At 33.7% G+C, this 17594-nt stretch overlaps 1 protein-coding gene across 2 annotated transcripts in view; it reads left to right on the forward strand.

Annotated features, from left to right (window-relative positions):
* Window positions 1–5308: 5308 nt before the first annotated feature.
* The window catches only part of mio (GATOR complex protein mio), a 111509-nt gene continuing 99223 nt past the window's right edge, over window positions 5309–17594 (forward strand). The window contains exons 1-2 of one of the 2 annotated variants that reach the window (XM_085812696.1): window positions 5309–5393; window positions 13938–14019. In XM_085812696.1, the coding sequence (XP_085668822.1) occupies window positions 13970–14019 (50 nt within the window). In that variant the 5' untranslated portion in view covers window positions 5309–5393; window positions 13938–13969. The remainder of the gene's footprint in view (window positions 5394–13937; window positions 14020–17594) is intronic. The other variant, XM_085812695.1, reaches the window with a different exon arrangement.

Genomic DNA, 17594 nt, shown 5'->3' on the forward strand with positions numbered 1-17594 from the left:
TTTAGAAATTAAGCCCTAAGGTCAACGTTTCCTTAACATAATTTCTATCCTCATGTACAAGTAATCCGCTGTTTAAAATTTCTAGTGATATGATAATCATGACATCTCCACCTATTAATGCTTGTCATAACGTTTCTGGCAAACATTCCTGGACTGAATTTATCATTCTACTCTTCACACTTCTCATGAAGTTGTCTGTCCGTGGGACATTGAATTTTTATTGTATGTTGAGATTAAAAAAATTTAAGAGGATAATTACTGAAAATTTTACACATTTTGGTGCTGAGGAATCATTTTTGCTGCTTGAATAGCGCAAAATACTATATTGATACTATGTCTCAGTCATGGGGTACATTGACAAATTTATGGCTTGGAATAAAATCATCAATATTAAATGCGTTTGGAAAATGGTATTGGTTGTGTTATTTGAATAGGTAGGAAACATAGTAATAGGAAAACTAAAATTAGCTAAATTAGGTAAATAAAAGATTAAGATAAAAATGAAGTTAACCATTTTAAGCAAAATCAATTTGTTTGGGAGGTCTAATTCAAGAAGTAATTTTAAGGGGAGGGGAACTATACATTTTGACTGCGACCGTTATATAGGAATAAATTCGAATGTAAGTTATCTGATAATCAAAGAATCTTTAAAAGATCCATACAAATTATGGAAGTCTCAGCCTGTCAGATCCAGATCAAATTTGGCATCAGATAAGAAATTATTCAGATTCCGTTGTGAAGATAAAATTATCTATGTATAAGTCTTAATGTGCATCTCTGTTGCTTTTGGCTTTTGCACTTTAATTGTGAAATCACCTAACCTCATTGCTCCCTTCCTAAGAGGAATGTTGTATAAAATTCTGTGAAAAAAATCTAGTGTTAAATTTGTTTAGAATTATACTTGATCTGCAGTGCTGACTATTAAAATTGCTACACCATGAAAACGACATGCAGCAGACATCAAATTTGCATGAAATGTACTATATATTGGGACATGTATGTGATTAGCATTTCACCACATGCGCTCAAAACACGCATAAATAACACCGTGTCTATTTATAAGGTGTTTTCTCCCTCCATCTAACATGCCTTCGTGGTGTAACGATAGATCATTTGGCGCGTATTCGAGAGGTCCAGGTTCGAGTCCCGGCGAAGACATTGCTCATTTTTCACGTCTCTCAGCATCAAAAATACTAATGACTCTAGGGCAATGCAGATTTTGTATATCTCCGACTTCATAAAAACCTGTGAAGCCCCGAACTAGAAAAGGTAGTGGAAAATAATTCGTCACCACCAGGAATTGATGATTGGATGCCCTAATCCCCATCGCTCTTTAAATGGGGGAGTCTATAGTGTATTTTCTCCCCCCTTGCAGCATGCCTTTGTGGTGTAACGGTAGCACACTCGGTGCTAATTTGAGAGGAATAAATATAAGGTAATATTTCGAGTCCCAGCGAGGGCATTGCGCGTTTTTCATATCTCTTGTTTCAAAATAACCTAACGACACTACACATTGTACACAAATGGAAAGACTGTACAGCGGGTTTCTCATTTGGAAATCACATTTGAACATTGGTTGTTTTTTGTGAAAGTCGTGTTATGACCGTGTTAAAAAGAGAAACTCCTACCAGCTTGTAGCGGAATTTTGACCGCGGCAAGATACTGGCCTATCGAGATTGCAGTTTATTGTTCTAAAATATTGCTGCTCATGTTGATCGAAATATCATGACTGTCATACGGATATGAAATCGATGGCTTCATACTGTGAAGGATTTCAGCGGCCCGGGAACATTAAGGAGAGAGATGTTGTTCTCTTCGCCCTTGCGGCATTGTACAGCTGTGTCACATACCCTGAGTCAAGATCTCGGCTCTGCGCAAGACGAGTGTTAGCAGAGACAGCTGCAGACAGCATCAAGGCCAGCACCTGTGCATTCTCATAGGTACATTAGATATCGCCGACCTTGCTAACTGTTAAGCTTTGGTCCCAATCTTGAAGGAGAATACCCCGGGGGTGGTCCGAAGGTCTCATATTCCTCTTCTCCTACTACCCTTTCTGTAGGATTTCGTCTGGTGCATTTTGAGTGCCCCATCACAGACATTATGCGCTTACAAACATTCGTGCTTTCCCCAGGATAAAAACCAGGGCGCATCGGTACCGCAGTCAGCATTGAGAAGAACGAACGTTGCAAGCTTGCATTTGTCATCGTTACACAAGCTCAGCACCTGGCTTTCCGGTATTGGGTGCCATTGGGTACACCTCCAGTCACCTTTTGTTCGCATAGCCGGTAATGTGAATGCTCGTGGCTGTGTCCTGTCTTCGAAGCTTGCGTGACGCCATATTTCAGCAAGCTAATGCACAACCGCATATGCTGTGCTGACTTTCTTCGATATAGAAGCTGTTCGATTGTTACCCTGGCTAATACGTTCTTCAGATTTCTCACTGAAAACATGTGATTGTCGAAGGACTGGCATGCCCCCACTTGCCAGTCACTACGATTGATAAATTTTGACAGAGACCTGAAGTCGCATGGAATGAAGTACTCGTATCTCTCATCTAAGCTCATCTTCATTCGATGCCCAGGCAGATGATAGCATCGTTGCTGCCAGAGGTATAGTTCGGCCGTCTCAAACGCAACCTTGTCTAGCATTCTACCAAAACACATAGACTCGTCCAAAAAGTGCGTTATTACTTGCTGCGACGGCAAAGGTCAAGCGAAGACCTCCGAAAAGGGAGAATTTATATGCTCAAGGGAAAGTCCCCATCCTTCCACCCTATTTTGAGAATAATTTGGTCCGAATGGCGCATGCGTGTTTGCGTTCATGGCCGCGGATGAGGCGGTCGAACTATAGTAGCTTTGTGTACTGAATGCTACACATTACGTACCTACTACAAATTTAGACAAATTAGACTTACTACAAATTTAATTATCTGTGCCTCCTATTATACTCTATAAGTACAGTAAGTAATATTCTTCTGTTTACTTTCCTTCTTGGTGCAGCAGTTTTAATTGCCAGCCATACAAATTAGATTTTATTTAACTTTCGAAATTTAAAGTTTTACTCTATCGCAGCAATTTCTTCTATGTCTTCGAATTTTCAAAAATTATTATCCTTCGTGAATTAGTTCGCAGAGTCAGTAATAATAAATCAATCTGACAACACTATTTTCTGCTTCATCATTTATAGCAATTTGTTCGCCTGCTTTCTTATCACATTAATCATTTGATGTCGATAAGAATCTATTAATAGTGATCATTTTTAACTTATCCTCTCACTAGCTGAAGAAGATGCAGGTCTATTCCTAGATTTCTACGTTTTCTCTTCAATAGAGCAAATGGGGGACTTTTTCTCAAGACTGGTTGTGCTAACCCAGGAAATAGTGAAAAATGTGAAGATAGACGATACAGTAGAAGTTGTCAAAACTATAAGATAGGCAGCTGAATTCTCTGTACTTCAATTACAGCACGTCATTCAAAATATCCTAAACACTGGTGGAATGCCGAATATCAAGAAACTCACAGAAAACAAAGAAAGCATTGAGCATTTTAGCTGCTGATTTGACTGGCGTTTCTGCGACAAGCATAAAATCGCATGATATGCGACCGGAAAGATAATTGTGGATTTTCGAGAAAAAAAACGACCTCTGAAAGTCGTTTTATTCCCGGAAAGAAGACGCAGCATTGTCGTCTCGTTTTCGCAAGAATATTCTGCGCCGGCCATTTTAGTTTTATAGATACGACCTTTTAGTATCTATAAAACTAAAATTGAGCAATTCAAACCACAGAAAAAGTCTAGATATTTTCAGTTCCTCTCGTAGTTTTTGTTTAGTTAGGCCAAATGTCTTGTTTCAATTAATTATGAAGCTTTTAAAGTATTCTCGGCATCCCTGAGAATAGGCCGTAACTCTCCGGGACGTAGAGACGCACAGTTTGGGAGCCATTGGTCTACCGCATTATAACCTTTCAGATTATGCACCAAAAATGTGTTATTTATGTCTAGCACATCATAACGTTTCAGGTTATCCGAGAAAAATATCCACTACTACCCACTTACTCAAATACCTTTCAGATCTAGAAAATATCATTAACAAAGCAATTCACACTATTGATGACGGAATATTCAGGAGAGTCATTGGTAAATATAGATATAGCAATGTATGTTATATATAGTGTATAATATGTAATAATACGTGGTACATAATATATAATATTATTTTATGTATGTTGATAAATTAGAACATTGAGATTGTATCAGTAGCGGGCTCGGCCCGATCCGCCTTACCAAACAAGTTGGTCTTATGGTCATGACATTGAGATTGTGTCTGAATGCCACTAAAGATGTCTCCAGGATTTTCGGAAAACTTTATACTTTAAAGTATGCTTCTCTGATCCGTATAGCAGTTAGCGGTGCTAGTTTTCGTATTGTCATCCCCAAGTTCGAATTCCGAAGAAGGCTTTAATGTTTATGTATGTGAGGTCTAGGGACACTCAAAATATTGGTTAACCAAAAGTCATTTTGAGATGTTTGGTGGTAAGGAAATAGAATTGAGAAACTCTTGGTTCCACTTCCATAGATGTTCATTCCTTTATAATGGGATAAAAGTTTCCATTCTCGTGGTTGTAAAATCAATAGCCTCTTTTAGGGCACCTTAGGCAAAGTTCTTGGTGATGAGACGACTAAATAATTGATGGATATTGTTCATTCCTCGAGGTTTTAAGTGTCTGGTCTTTTGAAACGAAAATATTAGTAACATAGATTAAAGTAATGTAGTAAGTTGCAAACCAGATTTTATATTTCTATGTATAGTATGTTCCAGAGAGGCGGGATTGTACCTGTATGACCAATGGTGAATTTCTGTTGTCTTGGCCCCTTCTACCTGTTTTTCCAAATATTATTGATTGTTGGAGGATTGATCGTTGGGATTATCTCAATTCTAGAATGAAAATCTATGGCTGCAATGTGTATTGAAATATGACACTAACAATGAAACTGAGGTCGTCTACAGAAATTACAAGCATGTATTAAGTGACATCTTTTGTTCGTTAAACGGAAACATTTTTATTGATTAGTTGAAGAAAAATTTACCTTCCTAGATGCAGAATTTTTTTTGGCACACGTGACCAACTATTTCTCTTCTTATCATCCATATTAATTTCGATTTCTTTCTTTTTTTTTGGATTACATTATTATCTTTATAAAATAATTACTCGCGATAGCAAAATAATTATTAAATAAATTATTTTGAATTAGAATTCTACATACTTCTATGTTTCTATTTTAAAATAAATTTAAATAATGCCTTTGCGATAGCTCAGGGACTACAGTCAATGTTTACAGTTTTAAACTGACCATCATGTGACAAAACATAATTTAAACGCGAAATATTTAATAGCGTAAGTTTTTCTTGATTGTTTGACCCATAGATGATATTCTATCGAATGATTTTCTTCTTTAGAATGCCATATGTTACTTAATGAAAAAATGCGAGTTTTTTCCTCTATTTATGAGGTTTTGGATCGAGCACGTATATTTTTGAGTGTAGATCATTTTTAATTTTATATTAATTTTCCTAAATCATTTGAAACGATCCTTTATGTTATTCAGAAGATAAACGCGCGAATTCGAAATTTAAATGTAGAGAAAATTTAGCCTTAACTTGACGTCGGTTTCTTCGAAAAGCTATGCATTTTAAGGTTGACTGGCATTTTATTTTCATAGGAAAAAAATATTCTGCGTAAACATTCTACTAAATGTTTGCTAGCATATCTAGTAACATAATGAAATAATCATTGTTTGATACAAAAATCAAAGATTGTTAAAAAATTTCATTATTTTAAGCTGCGGTTACAAAGAAATATTAGTTGGCTTCTGATGATATTATGGGGGAAAAAAAAAGATGAAAATAAAAATAATAAATAAAGGGAAAGTATCATATCGAAGGGAAACAAATATAATGGGAATAAAATAAAATGCTCTAACATGAGAAAGAAATATCAGACATCAAAATGCATAGCAGTGAGTGAGTGAATAAGTACATTGAATACCCATAATTTGATCCAAGCTCAAATCTAGGCAAGCAGGTAGGCTACATCTGTATTGTATAATGAGCTGGATTAACCATTAAGCAAAGTAAGCACATGATTAGAACATTAAGGAAACGGGGCACCACAAAAAGCTCCTTAGATACTCGGGAAAGGGGACATCACAAGAATTTCCCATCGTAGGTTTTCCCATAATGATTGCAACCAAGGGTATAGATTTGATTTCTGCATAAAGTGTGGCTATATATGCAGTGTTTTTCTCCCTTATTTTTTATATGCATTAGCAATCATTCACTGTGGTATACATTTGGAAATGTTTTGTGTGAAAGTGATCAATGGATTTGGTCCCAATTCCTAATAAATGCTTAATCAGAAAATATTAAATTAAAAATGAATAAAATAAAATGAAGCGTACAAACAAAAGTCAAAATTTTGTTTAAAAAAAATAAAGTTGTAGAGTCATTAGGTTATTTTGAAGCAGGAAATATAAAAAATGTGCTGCGCCTTTGCTGGGACTCGAACCTTGGACCACTTCAATACACACTGAACATGTTTCAAATTATGCCACGAAAGCATGTGGAAAGGAGGGAGAAAATACTTTACATACTCCCACTTTTAAAGGGAAATTGGGGATTAGGGAATCCATTTGCCAAATCTGGTGGTGATAAATTTTTTTCACCATGCTGAATTTCACCATTTTTTAGTTAGAGTGCCATTTATAGGGTCTTGTAGAAATAAAATTTTTTTTTTATGCCAGGAAATTGAAGAACTCTGCACTGCCCTGACCGGGATTTAAATTTCAGATCTCCCGAATGCATATTGAATTTCAATTGCATCTCAAAGGCATGCGGTAAGGAGAGAGGAAATGTCTTATAAAGTATTACAAATAACTGAAAAATTTATTTCAAGAAATAAAAATTACAAAGAGCAAATTAAAATAAAATTCTACTAAGTTTAGTGTTTAAGTTTGTATTTATTATGGATAATTTGTGTTTTAAATGCTGGATTTGTGTCTGCATTTTATTGAAGTAAATTTGATGAAATAACTGTATTTTTAACTAATAATGCAATTGTGGCTTTTGTAATGGATAAAGACCAAATTAAAGTAATATCAGTTGTTGTATCTGTAAATTCTTCTAACAGAGTAGATATTTTACATGAATGTATCCTAAGGAGAATATTTGTTTTACACTTCTGAGTTAAATTACAATTTTCATATCTTTCTAACTTATAACATGTCAGGTTATGTCTCTAATTGTATAAATAATCTGTACCAATTAATGTATCTGTATTAAAGATTTTTTTGTTCTTTTATGGCCAATTGTAAGAAATATGAGCTTTCCTTTTTCTTAGAAGTTTTTAAACAGAAAATATAAGTAGTTATTTTTCAGAGAATGATAATTTTGAGTGTGCTTTAAAAAAATCTTCATTGGAAGGATCTGTAACTAATTGTGCTTTTTATTTATTTGGGCAAATAATGCTTGAGTAACTCTCCAAGGCCTTTTAAATGAGTTATTGTGGTCCCTTAATTTGTAAATTGAATATAATTTTTCTGCAAGAATTCTTTAAGTATCTTGAATATTTTAGTCTGTTTTTTTTTTTTTTTTTTTTTTCCAATACATGATTTTAAAAAATCTTAACTGTTTGAGTTATACATAGAATCAGTTTTGCTTCAGATGTTTTGGAAGCAGTTATAGAACTGTCTGGTAACCCTAAATTTGAGTTTACTTGTTTTTGAAAAACTGTTGCATGCTTACACTGACTCTTGAAGCTATTCATCATTGTGAATTTTCAAGCTTACCTAGAATGAATTTCTCCAAAATTTGCTTTGTGCATATGTCAAATAAAAACTGGTATCCACAAGTAGTTTCTGTTTCATACAAAGATCTACTTTTTAGCTGTTGAGCTTAATATAAACAACACTTTACATTTAAGAACTTTAAAAGAATAATTTAAAAGAAAAGTCCCCAGTCAAATTTGTTTGCATGTCACAGTGTAAAGAAGAGCTGCATAATTGACATGATTCACTCACACTTAGCTGCCAATCATTATGCATGGTTTGTTGTGATAGAACAGAACAAGAAATTACATAGCTTATGGTAGGATTCGAGTAATGTGAAAGGTGTTGGTAAAGCTAGTCACTACTTATTATATTGCTTTTGAATGCATATCAGTCGGTGACAATCACATCAACAATAGTCAACATGCTTATCCTATTATTCAAAGCCAAATTTAAATTTTCTGAATATTTTAATTTTTATCAGAATATATTATAATATTTCATTATTTTTCATCATAACAAACCATTTTTTTTCACATACTTCTGGTTAAACAATAAAGCATCCCCAGGAGCACGCATACCATAGGTTGGGAACTGCTGCCCTAAACTAATCATTGATCTTTTTTCTTCAGACATCTGTTTAGTGAACTGTTAAGCTTATTTGGTCATGGCATGTTTCAAAATTTTTAAAAAATATCTAGGCTTGATTTTTTGCAGGGGCAGATAAGCGTAATGTCATAGGCCTTCACCTCCTAGGATGTCACCAAATTCTTCTATAGTATGTAAAATATGTAAAATTTTATCTATTATTTTCATTTCTAGGCTTAGAAAATATAAATTTGGAAGCAGAACCCACAAAAGCAAAGATGTGTTCTGGATTTGAAGGAAACTTTTTAATTTTGTATTTTATTCATTATATTTGATGTTGGTTTGGTTTGGTTTGGTTTATTTAATTACGGCACAGCACACTAGGGCTATCTGCCTAAAGGGAGGGATGCCTTCGTGGAGGACTTTCTAAGGGAAACTGGCTCGTATACACGTAACACATGGGAAAAACCACGAAAACACCCATGCAGCCAGCCTGTTCGCGGGATTCAAACCTCGGACCAAACTACCAGTGTTCAACCACCAGACTTTACCGCTCGGCCGCTTGTGGGCCTTATATCTGATGTTGAAATTGGTATATGTAACTATAATAATTGGATAATAGGTCTATAATTATTATAAATTTAGCTTTGGAAATTATGTGTAGCATTTCTAAAAAGTAAATAAATAATCTTCTAGACATTGAAATAGCTTTGAAGCAAGAAACTGTCAAAATGATTTCTATGGAATGATAAAAATGAACATAAGTTATTCAAGAAAATCCATTTCTTCTGTAAAGCACGTAAATATTTATTTAGTTTTAAATATTTCTTTTTTATTGGCAACTTTTTTTCTCATATTTGTTCTCATTTTCATCTGTATTTGCCTTTCAAGAAATATGGTATCCTTGTTTCAGCCATAAATTCAAAATAAAATAGTAAACTTTCTGTATTTCTAGATATGGCAAACAAGAAAAGTCCAAAATTTAGTATAAAAGGAAAACTTATGAAAAGTTATAAGAGCTAATAAAGAGCTTTGAAATAAGTTCTTATCGGTAAACTAGGAAATAAAATACTAGCTGTCATCTCCATAAATTAGCAATAGAAAATTAAGGGGGAAAAAAGAGGGAAAATCAAAATTTGCTGAAATTATAATGTAATGTACCAGTGAAGCTTAACCCCTTCATGCCGGGTAGCGCAAACGCACGCTTATCGCGGAGGCCGGCAGTGTCTTACGCGAGCGCCTGTTCAGGGCCGGGGGCTTTTTTGCTATTAAGCCTAAATCCATGAAATTTCCGTTTTATTGTTTAATAATGCTCTATAGAGTATTTAAACGGCTTATGCTTTATAGATATTTTTATATATACTTTAATTACCTTATTTCTTGTTTAAATGCATATTTTACACATTTTATTTTCATTACTCACCATTTTATAACTTTTAACATTATACATCTGAAAACTAAATATACAGTCAAAAGTCGTTAATTCAGACACCCATAATCCGGAATGATCTATAATCCCGACCTCAAAGCTAAAAACTTTCTGCGCATGCACTGCGTTGACACATGCTCATAGGCGTTTACATGTAAGACCTTTACAACTGCGCATATGCGTGTGCGCAAGCGTAGAATACGTTTTCGCGTGCGTGTTTTATGTATAACGTACAGTATAAGCTAAAATTATCTAAGTATCTATTTCAGTTAATGTTGATGATTGCATTGTTCCTTCATCTTCGAATTGGATCCGACTTATTATTTTTTGCAGACTGTAAGAGCAATTTTATAAAAGTAAACTTGAACTTTCGATTATGTCAAATAGAATTTCCGATGCTGGAGCTCCCAAAGGATCTACAAAACGAAAGTATGTTTCAATGTCCATCAAACAAAAAATGGATAAAGACATGAAGAAGGTGACAGAGAGGTTAGTGAAAACGAAAAAATTTTGATTGACAAGTTAGTCAGTATTCTCGGCACAGCAATTACGGGACTTGAACAGCGGAACTTTGTAAATAAACAAGAAATTATGTCTGTTTATAGAATTAAAGAGAAAGTATTATCACATAAAACGAAGCATCTTAAACAACTTACATTGAAAGAAATGTTTAATAAAGTAAACAAATATTAAGCTTTTTTTTGTAAATTTTGATACCCTTTAGATCATAATTGTTCTTTATTTCATAAATCACGGTTTCATATTTTTAATTTTAGAATTTCTGCATGCCATCTTACGAGATTTAAACTGATGATCTATAATCCGGAATCGCCGAAGTCCTCGATGAGTCTGGATTAACGACTTTTGACTGTATTACTTAAAATTCTCTTTTCGTATGAAAAAATTGAAAACAGGGATCTAGACACAGTTCTACGTTACATTCCTTACACTCGTAATAACAACATTGATAATGAGGACATTAATTAATTAAGGATTAATGATGATGAGGACATTTCGGAAATCTGTATGCCGACGTACTCGGCATACATCTGTCCGAAATGTCCTCATCATCATTAGATTCGCCAGATTCTTTATGATCAGAATATATCATAGTATCACTATCACTACTATCAGAATCTGTTTCAGAATTAATTTCTGAAATATTTTGCATCATTTCTGCTATTTCATGCTCTGTTAAACACTTTCGACGCTTGGACATTGGAACGGTAAAAACAGAAAGAATTCACGTCTAACAAGATCTAATTATTTTCTAAAAACTGAACTGCAAACCGAAATACCCAACGCTTTAGCGAAAATAAAACTTCTCTACTTACAATAAACAACTACCACGTGCGAATTTAAAGCGACGTCATAAATCGCGCCATTCGGAAACATTTATTTCCTCTTTTGTTTATATAATCAAAAACACGTGTATGTGAGTCATGCTTCTCTCATTTCGAGTAGAAGGTCTAATGTACATGTATCTGAAACCATATGGACATACAGTGCCATCTTGTGGCAGAAATTATAGTTTTTAAAACGTTCCAGGACACTGGCACAAATACGTGACAGTCGGGGCTGAATGGGAAAATGCTCTGGCACGCCTGTGTGTCGGCCGAGAAGTGAGTGTGTTCGTTGCTGGCACGTAGACGTGACAGCCGGCGCGAATGGATTAAGTGAACTGTGTTACTTTCTGATAGTCTATAACTGGGATGGGCATGCATTTTCAGTCACGTGCCAAAAATCGGAAGCAAAAAGTTTGGTCGGCCAAGATAATTTTTTCTAAAATTTAAAAAACAATATATAAGTATTAAAATTTAGATATGTTAATGAGATGCATGAAATTGCGATTTCATTTTTAAAAGTTCCTTGTATTGAGTTTTGAAGTGAGATGTACTGATTCTAAGGAACAAGGTTAAATGCCTATCTGTCAGTCTACTTCTGAAATAATTCTTTCTGAGTTAATAGTTGAAGACACTTATTCACATATATTAGGTGAAGCAAACATAGCACTGATTTTCTGGGCATGAGATATTAAATTTGAGAAGCTTACTTTCGATAATGATTTATAAAACTCTAGCTTTGGCACATTTAGAAAAAACTGCTTGAGATGATTTTTAGATTGCAACTCAGTTGATTCAACCTGCAAAACTGACCTCACTGTTAGATTGCAACTCAGTTGATTCAACCTGCAAAACTGACCTCGCTGCTTCACAGTTTACGTTGAAAGGCATGGTAAAAATATCCAATTCTGTTTGAATGGCACTGAAATCTTGAAATCTTCGTTCGAACTCAAAATCCAGTTTTTTTCAAACAATCTTCATAATCCTTAAGCTTCTCTTCATTTACTGAGGGCATTGAACTTAACCTCTGAAAATGAGACAAGCCGTTCTTAGCTAGCTGCCCAGCAAACAGATTAAATTTTCTTATTAAGTTTTTAAGTTAAGATAATTAAGATTAAGTTTTTTCTAAGAGGTCTTATTGGTCCTTTATTGGATTCCCATATGTCTACTCCCCGAGAAAGAGATAACGCCTGTTGGCGCCAATCTACAGCTACAACTAACAAAGAACTTCCGTTTTTACCACTTTACCAATTGAAAGCTGTCTGTGCTTGTTCTTTCTGTCAACATGTCTGTGCTTGTCATTTCTGTTCTACAAATTTATGTTTTGAAGAACAGAAATAGAGAAAGTAAAAAGATCATCAGCCTTTTGAAAAAAAGGAATAAAAAAATAATATTTAAACAAAGTAGAAAAGGGGATAGTATATAATATATAAATGCATATTTATATATGTCTTTTAATTTGCCTCGGACCGGCAAATTAAAATTTTATCCACGGGCTGGATAGAATCTTCTAGCAGGCTGGAGTTGGCCCGCGGTCCATAGTTTGCTCATCCCTGGTCTACAGTATGAGTTTCAATATTTGGTTGAATTACTGTGTTTTTGACATATTTCCGAGCAAATGTGCAGGAATACCTAATTCATTCAAGCGCATACAGCATATATGTTTGAGTACTTGTGTATTTATATACTTTATATTTAATCACCATTTCACTGAAAATATTGATCAGCTATAGAGATGTAAACATCAACCATACTGATTTCGGCCCCCCACTTAAAATTTCTTGTTTCTTTATTAAGTGCTGATTATTATAATTATTTATAAAAAGCAGGATTTATCAACAGAATGATAACTATAAATTACCAAACTATGAAAAACTACGAAACAAACATTGGTAACTATGAAAAACAAACATTTTTCACCAGTTCGCAAACTTGCCAGTGAATTGGTGAGTTTGTATCCATGCGTGTGTGTGTGTGGTGGTTTTGGTAGGGTTCAAATAATCAGAAACTGCATAAAACTATTTTGCTTTCTGCTCATGCTTTTGAAAAAATACTTTTTTCCTAAAATATTTATTAATTTTAGATCTTTGGAAGATATTTTTTATTGATCTTAGTTTCTACTGTGTATGTTTTAGTGCATTTGCATAATCAGATATAAAGTGTCAAAGGCATAGCTAGGGTTTCAGGCACGTAGGGGCAACTGAAGATCTCACACCCCATCCTATTTACCAAAATGCTACGAGGGAGAGAATCCAGAGGGCATCAAACTGATGCCCTCTGGATTCTGCACCTGGGAATAGATGTCTTGCCTTACTGCTCCCTAGCTATACCACTTTAAGGTGCATATAATCCATAATTAAGGTGCACACTTTAAGGTGCATCTTGTGTAATCAATCAATAAACTTAATGCATGTTGCTAGTTGATATTTTTGGCTTTGTTTTCTAATTGGTGACAAGAAAGACTATTTTCAAATTGCATCATATTCTTTATCTGCATTATTATTATTTTTTGTTCTGTGTATTTTTCAATATATTTGGGTTTTATTTTGTGTACAACTCAATGATCGATAAATTTTTTTTTTTTTTTTCCTTTGCATATCGGTCACACTTGTGCTATTAAAATTTCAGTCCAAAGTGCTATTAAAATTTCATAGCCACATGTTTATTTTTACAAATATCAGTAATTATTACACTTGACAAAAAATAGTCCAGTAACATGCATATTTTGTGATAATTTGCTAAAATTTCTTCCCTAGAAACTTCAAGCCCAAGAATAGTACTAATAAGAATGTCTGCAATGAAAGTTGACATTGCTTGGTCTCCTACAGAACCAAACAGGTATTTTTGTAATTAATTTTATAACTATAATTTCATATTTGTACGAATAGAATAGTTTATCAAACATTTAGGTTTAAAAAAAATAAATACAGTCAAAAGTCGTTAATTTGGACACCCATAATCCGGACCTCAAAACTACAAACTTTCTGTGCATGTGTCACGCAAGCCCTTTACGGCTGCGAATATGCGTGTGCGCATGCCCAAAATACGTTTACGCATGCACGTTTAATGTATAACGGACGGTATAAGCTAAGCTAAAATTATCTAATTCAGTTAATCTTGCAGATTGCTTTATTCCTTAATCTTTGAATTGGATCCGGCTTATTATTTTTTGCAGACTGTTAGAGCAATTTTATAAAAGTAAGCTTGAACTTTCGATTATGTCTAATAGAATTTCTGATATATACAGTCAAAAGTCGTTAATTCGGACACCCATAATCCGAACCTCAAAGCTAAAAACTTTCTGCGCATGCGCCGCGTTAACGCATGCACATAGGTGTTTAAGCATGTGCGTAAGACTTTTACGACTGCACATTTGCATGTGCACAAGCGCAGAATACATTTTCGCTGGGCGTTTAATGTATAACGGACAGTATAAGCTAAAATTATCTAATTATCTATTTCAGTTAATGTTGATGATTGCGTTGTTCCTTAATCTTCGAATTGGATCCGGCTTATTATTTTTTGCAGACTGTAAGAGCAATTTTATAAAAGTAAGCTCGAACTTTCGATTATGTCAAATAGAATTTCCGATGGTAGAGCTCCCAAAGGATCTACGAAAACGAAAGTATGTTTCGATGTCCATCAAACAAAAAGTGGAATTGCTCCAAAAAATGGATAAAGGCATATCCTTTTTTTATCTAACCGTTCCGAAATCTGTTTAACAATTTCACACTGCTCTGCGTGCGCGTGTGTGTGTGTGTGGGGGAAACGTGGCGGTGCGCAATGAACTGGAAGTTGATCTGTCAACACTATCGTTATCTTCAGGGCAGATGTTTTTATTTTATTTGGCTTATAATTCCTTATTAAATATAGTATTTCAGCTCGATGTACTTTGTCTTTGATATGATTTAAATCAAATTCCTCGTCATTATAAATATCACGAATACAAATCAAATAGTTTTCTGGTTGTAATTTTCTAATTTCGGCTATGCATAATGTATGCTTTACGCATGCGCGCGTTGAAAGAAATGTTTAATAAAGTAAACAAATAAATATTAAGCTTTTTTTTTGTAAATTTTCATACCCTTTAGATCATAATTGCTCATTATTTTATAAATTACGGTTTCATATTTTTAATTTTATAATTTCTGCATGCAATCTTACCAGATTTAAACTGATGATCTATAATCCGGAAAAATCGATAATCCGGAATCACCGAAGTCCCGACGAGTCCGGATTAAAGACTTTTGAGTGTATTTACTAATATGTAAACAAAGCGAAAGTATGTTTCGAAGTCCATTAAACAAAATGTGGAATTGCTGCAAAAAAATGGATAAAAGCATATCCTTTGTTTATCTAACCATTCCGAAATCTGTTTATCAATTTCATGCTGCTCTGTGGCGAGGGGATGCCGCGGCGCGCAATGAATTGGAAGTTGATCTGTCAGCACTATCCTTATCTTCAGGGTAGATGTTTTTATTTTATTTGGCTTACAATTCCCTACTAAATGTAGTATTTGATCTCTGTACTCCGTCTTTGATATGATTTAAATCAAATTCCTCGTCATTATAATTCGCTTCCGATAGCGAAGAAAGTAAAGTAAACAAATAAATATTCAGCTTTTTTTTTGTAAATTTTGATACCCTTTAGATCATAATTGTTCTTTATTTCATAAATTAAAGTTTCATATTTTTAATTTTATAATTTCTGCATGCCATCTTACCAGATTTAAACTGATGATCTATAATCCGGAATCGCCGAGGTCCCGACGAGTCCGGATTAACGACTTTTGACTGTATGTAGTTTTTGTTATTTTTGTTTATTTATGGTTTATTTATTCATATGTGATTAAATTAAGTTAATCAAATAATATTATGATGATATTCAAGGTCTACCGCAAAGTTCTGTCTGATAATGTTACTTTCAGTTTCAACATACATGCATGTGTTCATTTGACATATGATACAGTTATAAAGGCTATCTCTCTTTATCACTGTATTTATACATATGTGTTGTTCTAAATTAACTGAAACAAAAATTTCTCATGTTATTATTGAGATGCTATCGTATAAACATGGATACAGATAAAGTTCTTTTATGATGCTGTATTTTGTACGAATACCAAATGGGAAGAAATGCTGTAGAATTTAGAACATCAGAGATTGTGGAAAAGCTTAACTGCACATCAGATCTAAGACCCTTCATGTATCACTTGTTTCTTTCCATGCAAAATTTTTTTAAGGGAAAAAATTCAAAACTGAAGCAGATGTCAGACAAGCAGTACTTGAATTTCTTCTCCTCCAAGGAAAAGACATTTTTCAAAAATGGTATTTACAAATTACCATCATGCTGGCAAGAGATCATAAATAGTAACAGAAATTATATTGTACAATATATTTTATTAAAGATAGGAAAAATGTATTTTCTTTCACTGCCAAAATGGGCAGAATTTTCCGGTAGACCATATACGTTTTTAATAACTGCAGTTTATTTTCACTTCCAGTTGAAATGTTTTTTAATCATATTTCATTGATAGTAATCTAAAGGCCATTGTCTTTTAATCATGAGGATCAGCTTAAAATTTTTAATGATGTTGATATCTGTTGCCTGGGCAGTATGGTGTTTAATGGAGACAACTTGTATGCCAGATTGCCTTCATGAAACCAATAAGCTTTAACTACCATACTGATAAGAAATAAAGACACCAAAATGCATCATTTAAAACTATGTTTATGTGGATGAAAGGAATATGATCTATGTGATTAAATTAAGTTAATCAAATAATATTATCAGGTACTTATTGATGAAAATAGTCATAAATTATATATTGTAAAAATTATCTGCTTCTAATATATATACAGTCAAAAGTCGTTAATCCAGACTCGTCGGGACTTCGGCGATTCTGGATTATCGATTTTTCCGGATTATAGATCATCAGTTTAAATCTCGTAAGATGGCATGCAGAAATTACAAAATTAAAAATATGAAACCGTAATTTATTAAATAAAGAACAATTATGATCTAAAGGGTATCAAAATTTACAAAAAGAAAAAGCTTAATATTTATTTGTTTACTTTATTAAACATTTCCTTCAATGTAAGTTGCTTCGTTTCATGTGATAATACTTTCTCTTTAATTCTATTAAACAGACATAATTTCTTGTTTAGTTACAAAGTTCCGCTGTTCAAGTCCTATAATTGCTGTGTTGAGAATACCGACTAATTTGTCAATCGAAATGTTTTCGTTTTCAATAACCTCTGGGTCACTTTCTTCACTATCGGAAGGGAATTATAATGACGAGGAACTTGATTTAAATCATATCAAAGACGGAGTATATCGAGATGAAATACTACACTTAGTACGGAATTATAAACCAAATAAAATAAAAACATCTGCCCTGAAGATAAGGATAG

The sequence above is a fragment of the Stegodyphus dumicola genome, chromosome 3, assembly GCF_044657685.1.
Source record: "Stegodyphus dumicola isolate Sdum_Otavi_A_Nest chromosome 3, ASM4465768v1".
Classification (NCBI taxonomy): Eukaryota; Metazoa; Arthropoda; class Arachnida; order Araneae; family Eresidae; genus Stegodyphus; species Stegodyphus dumicola.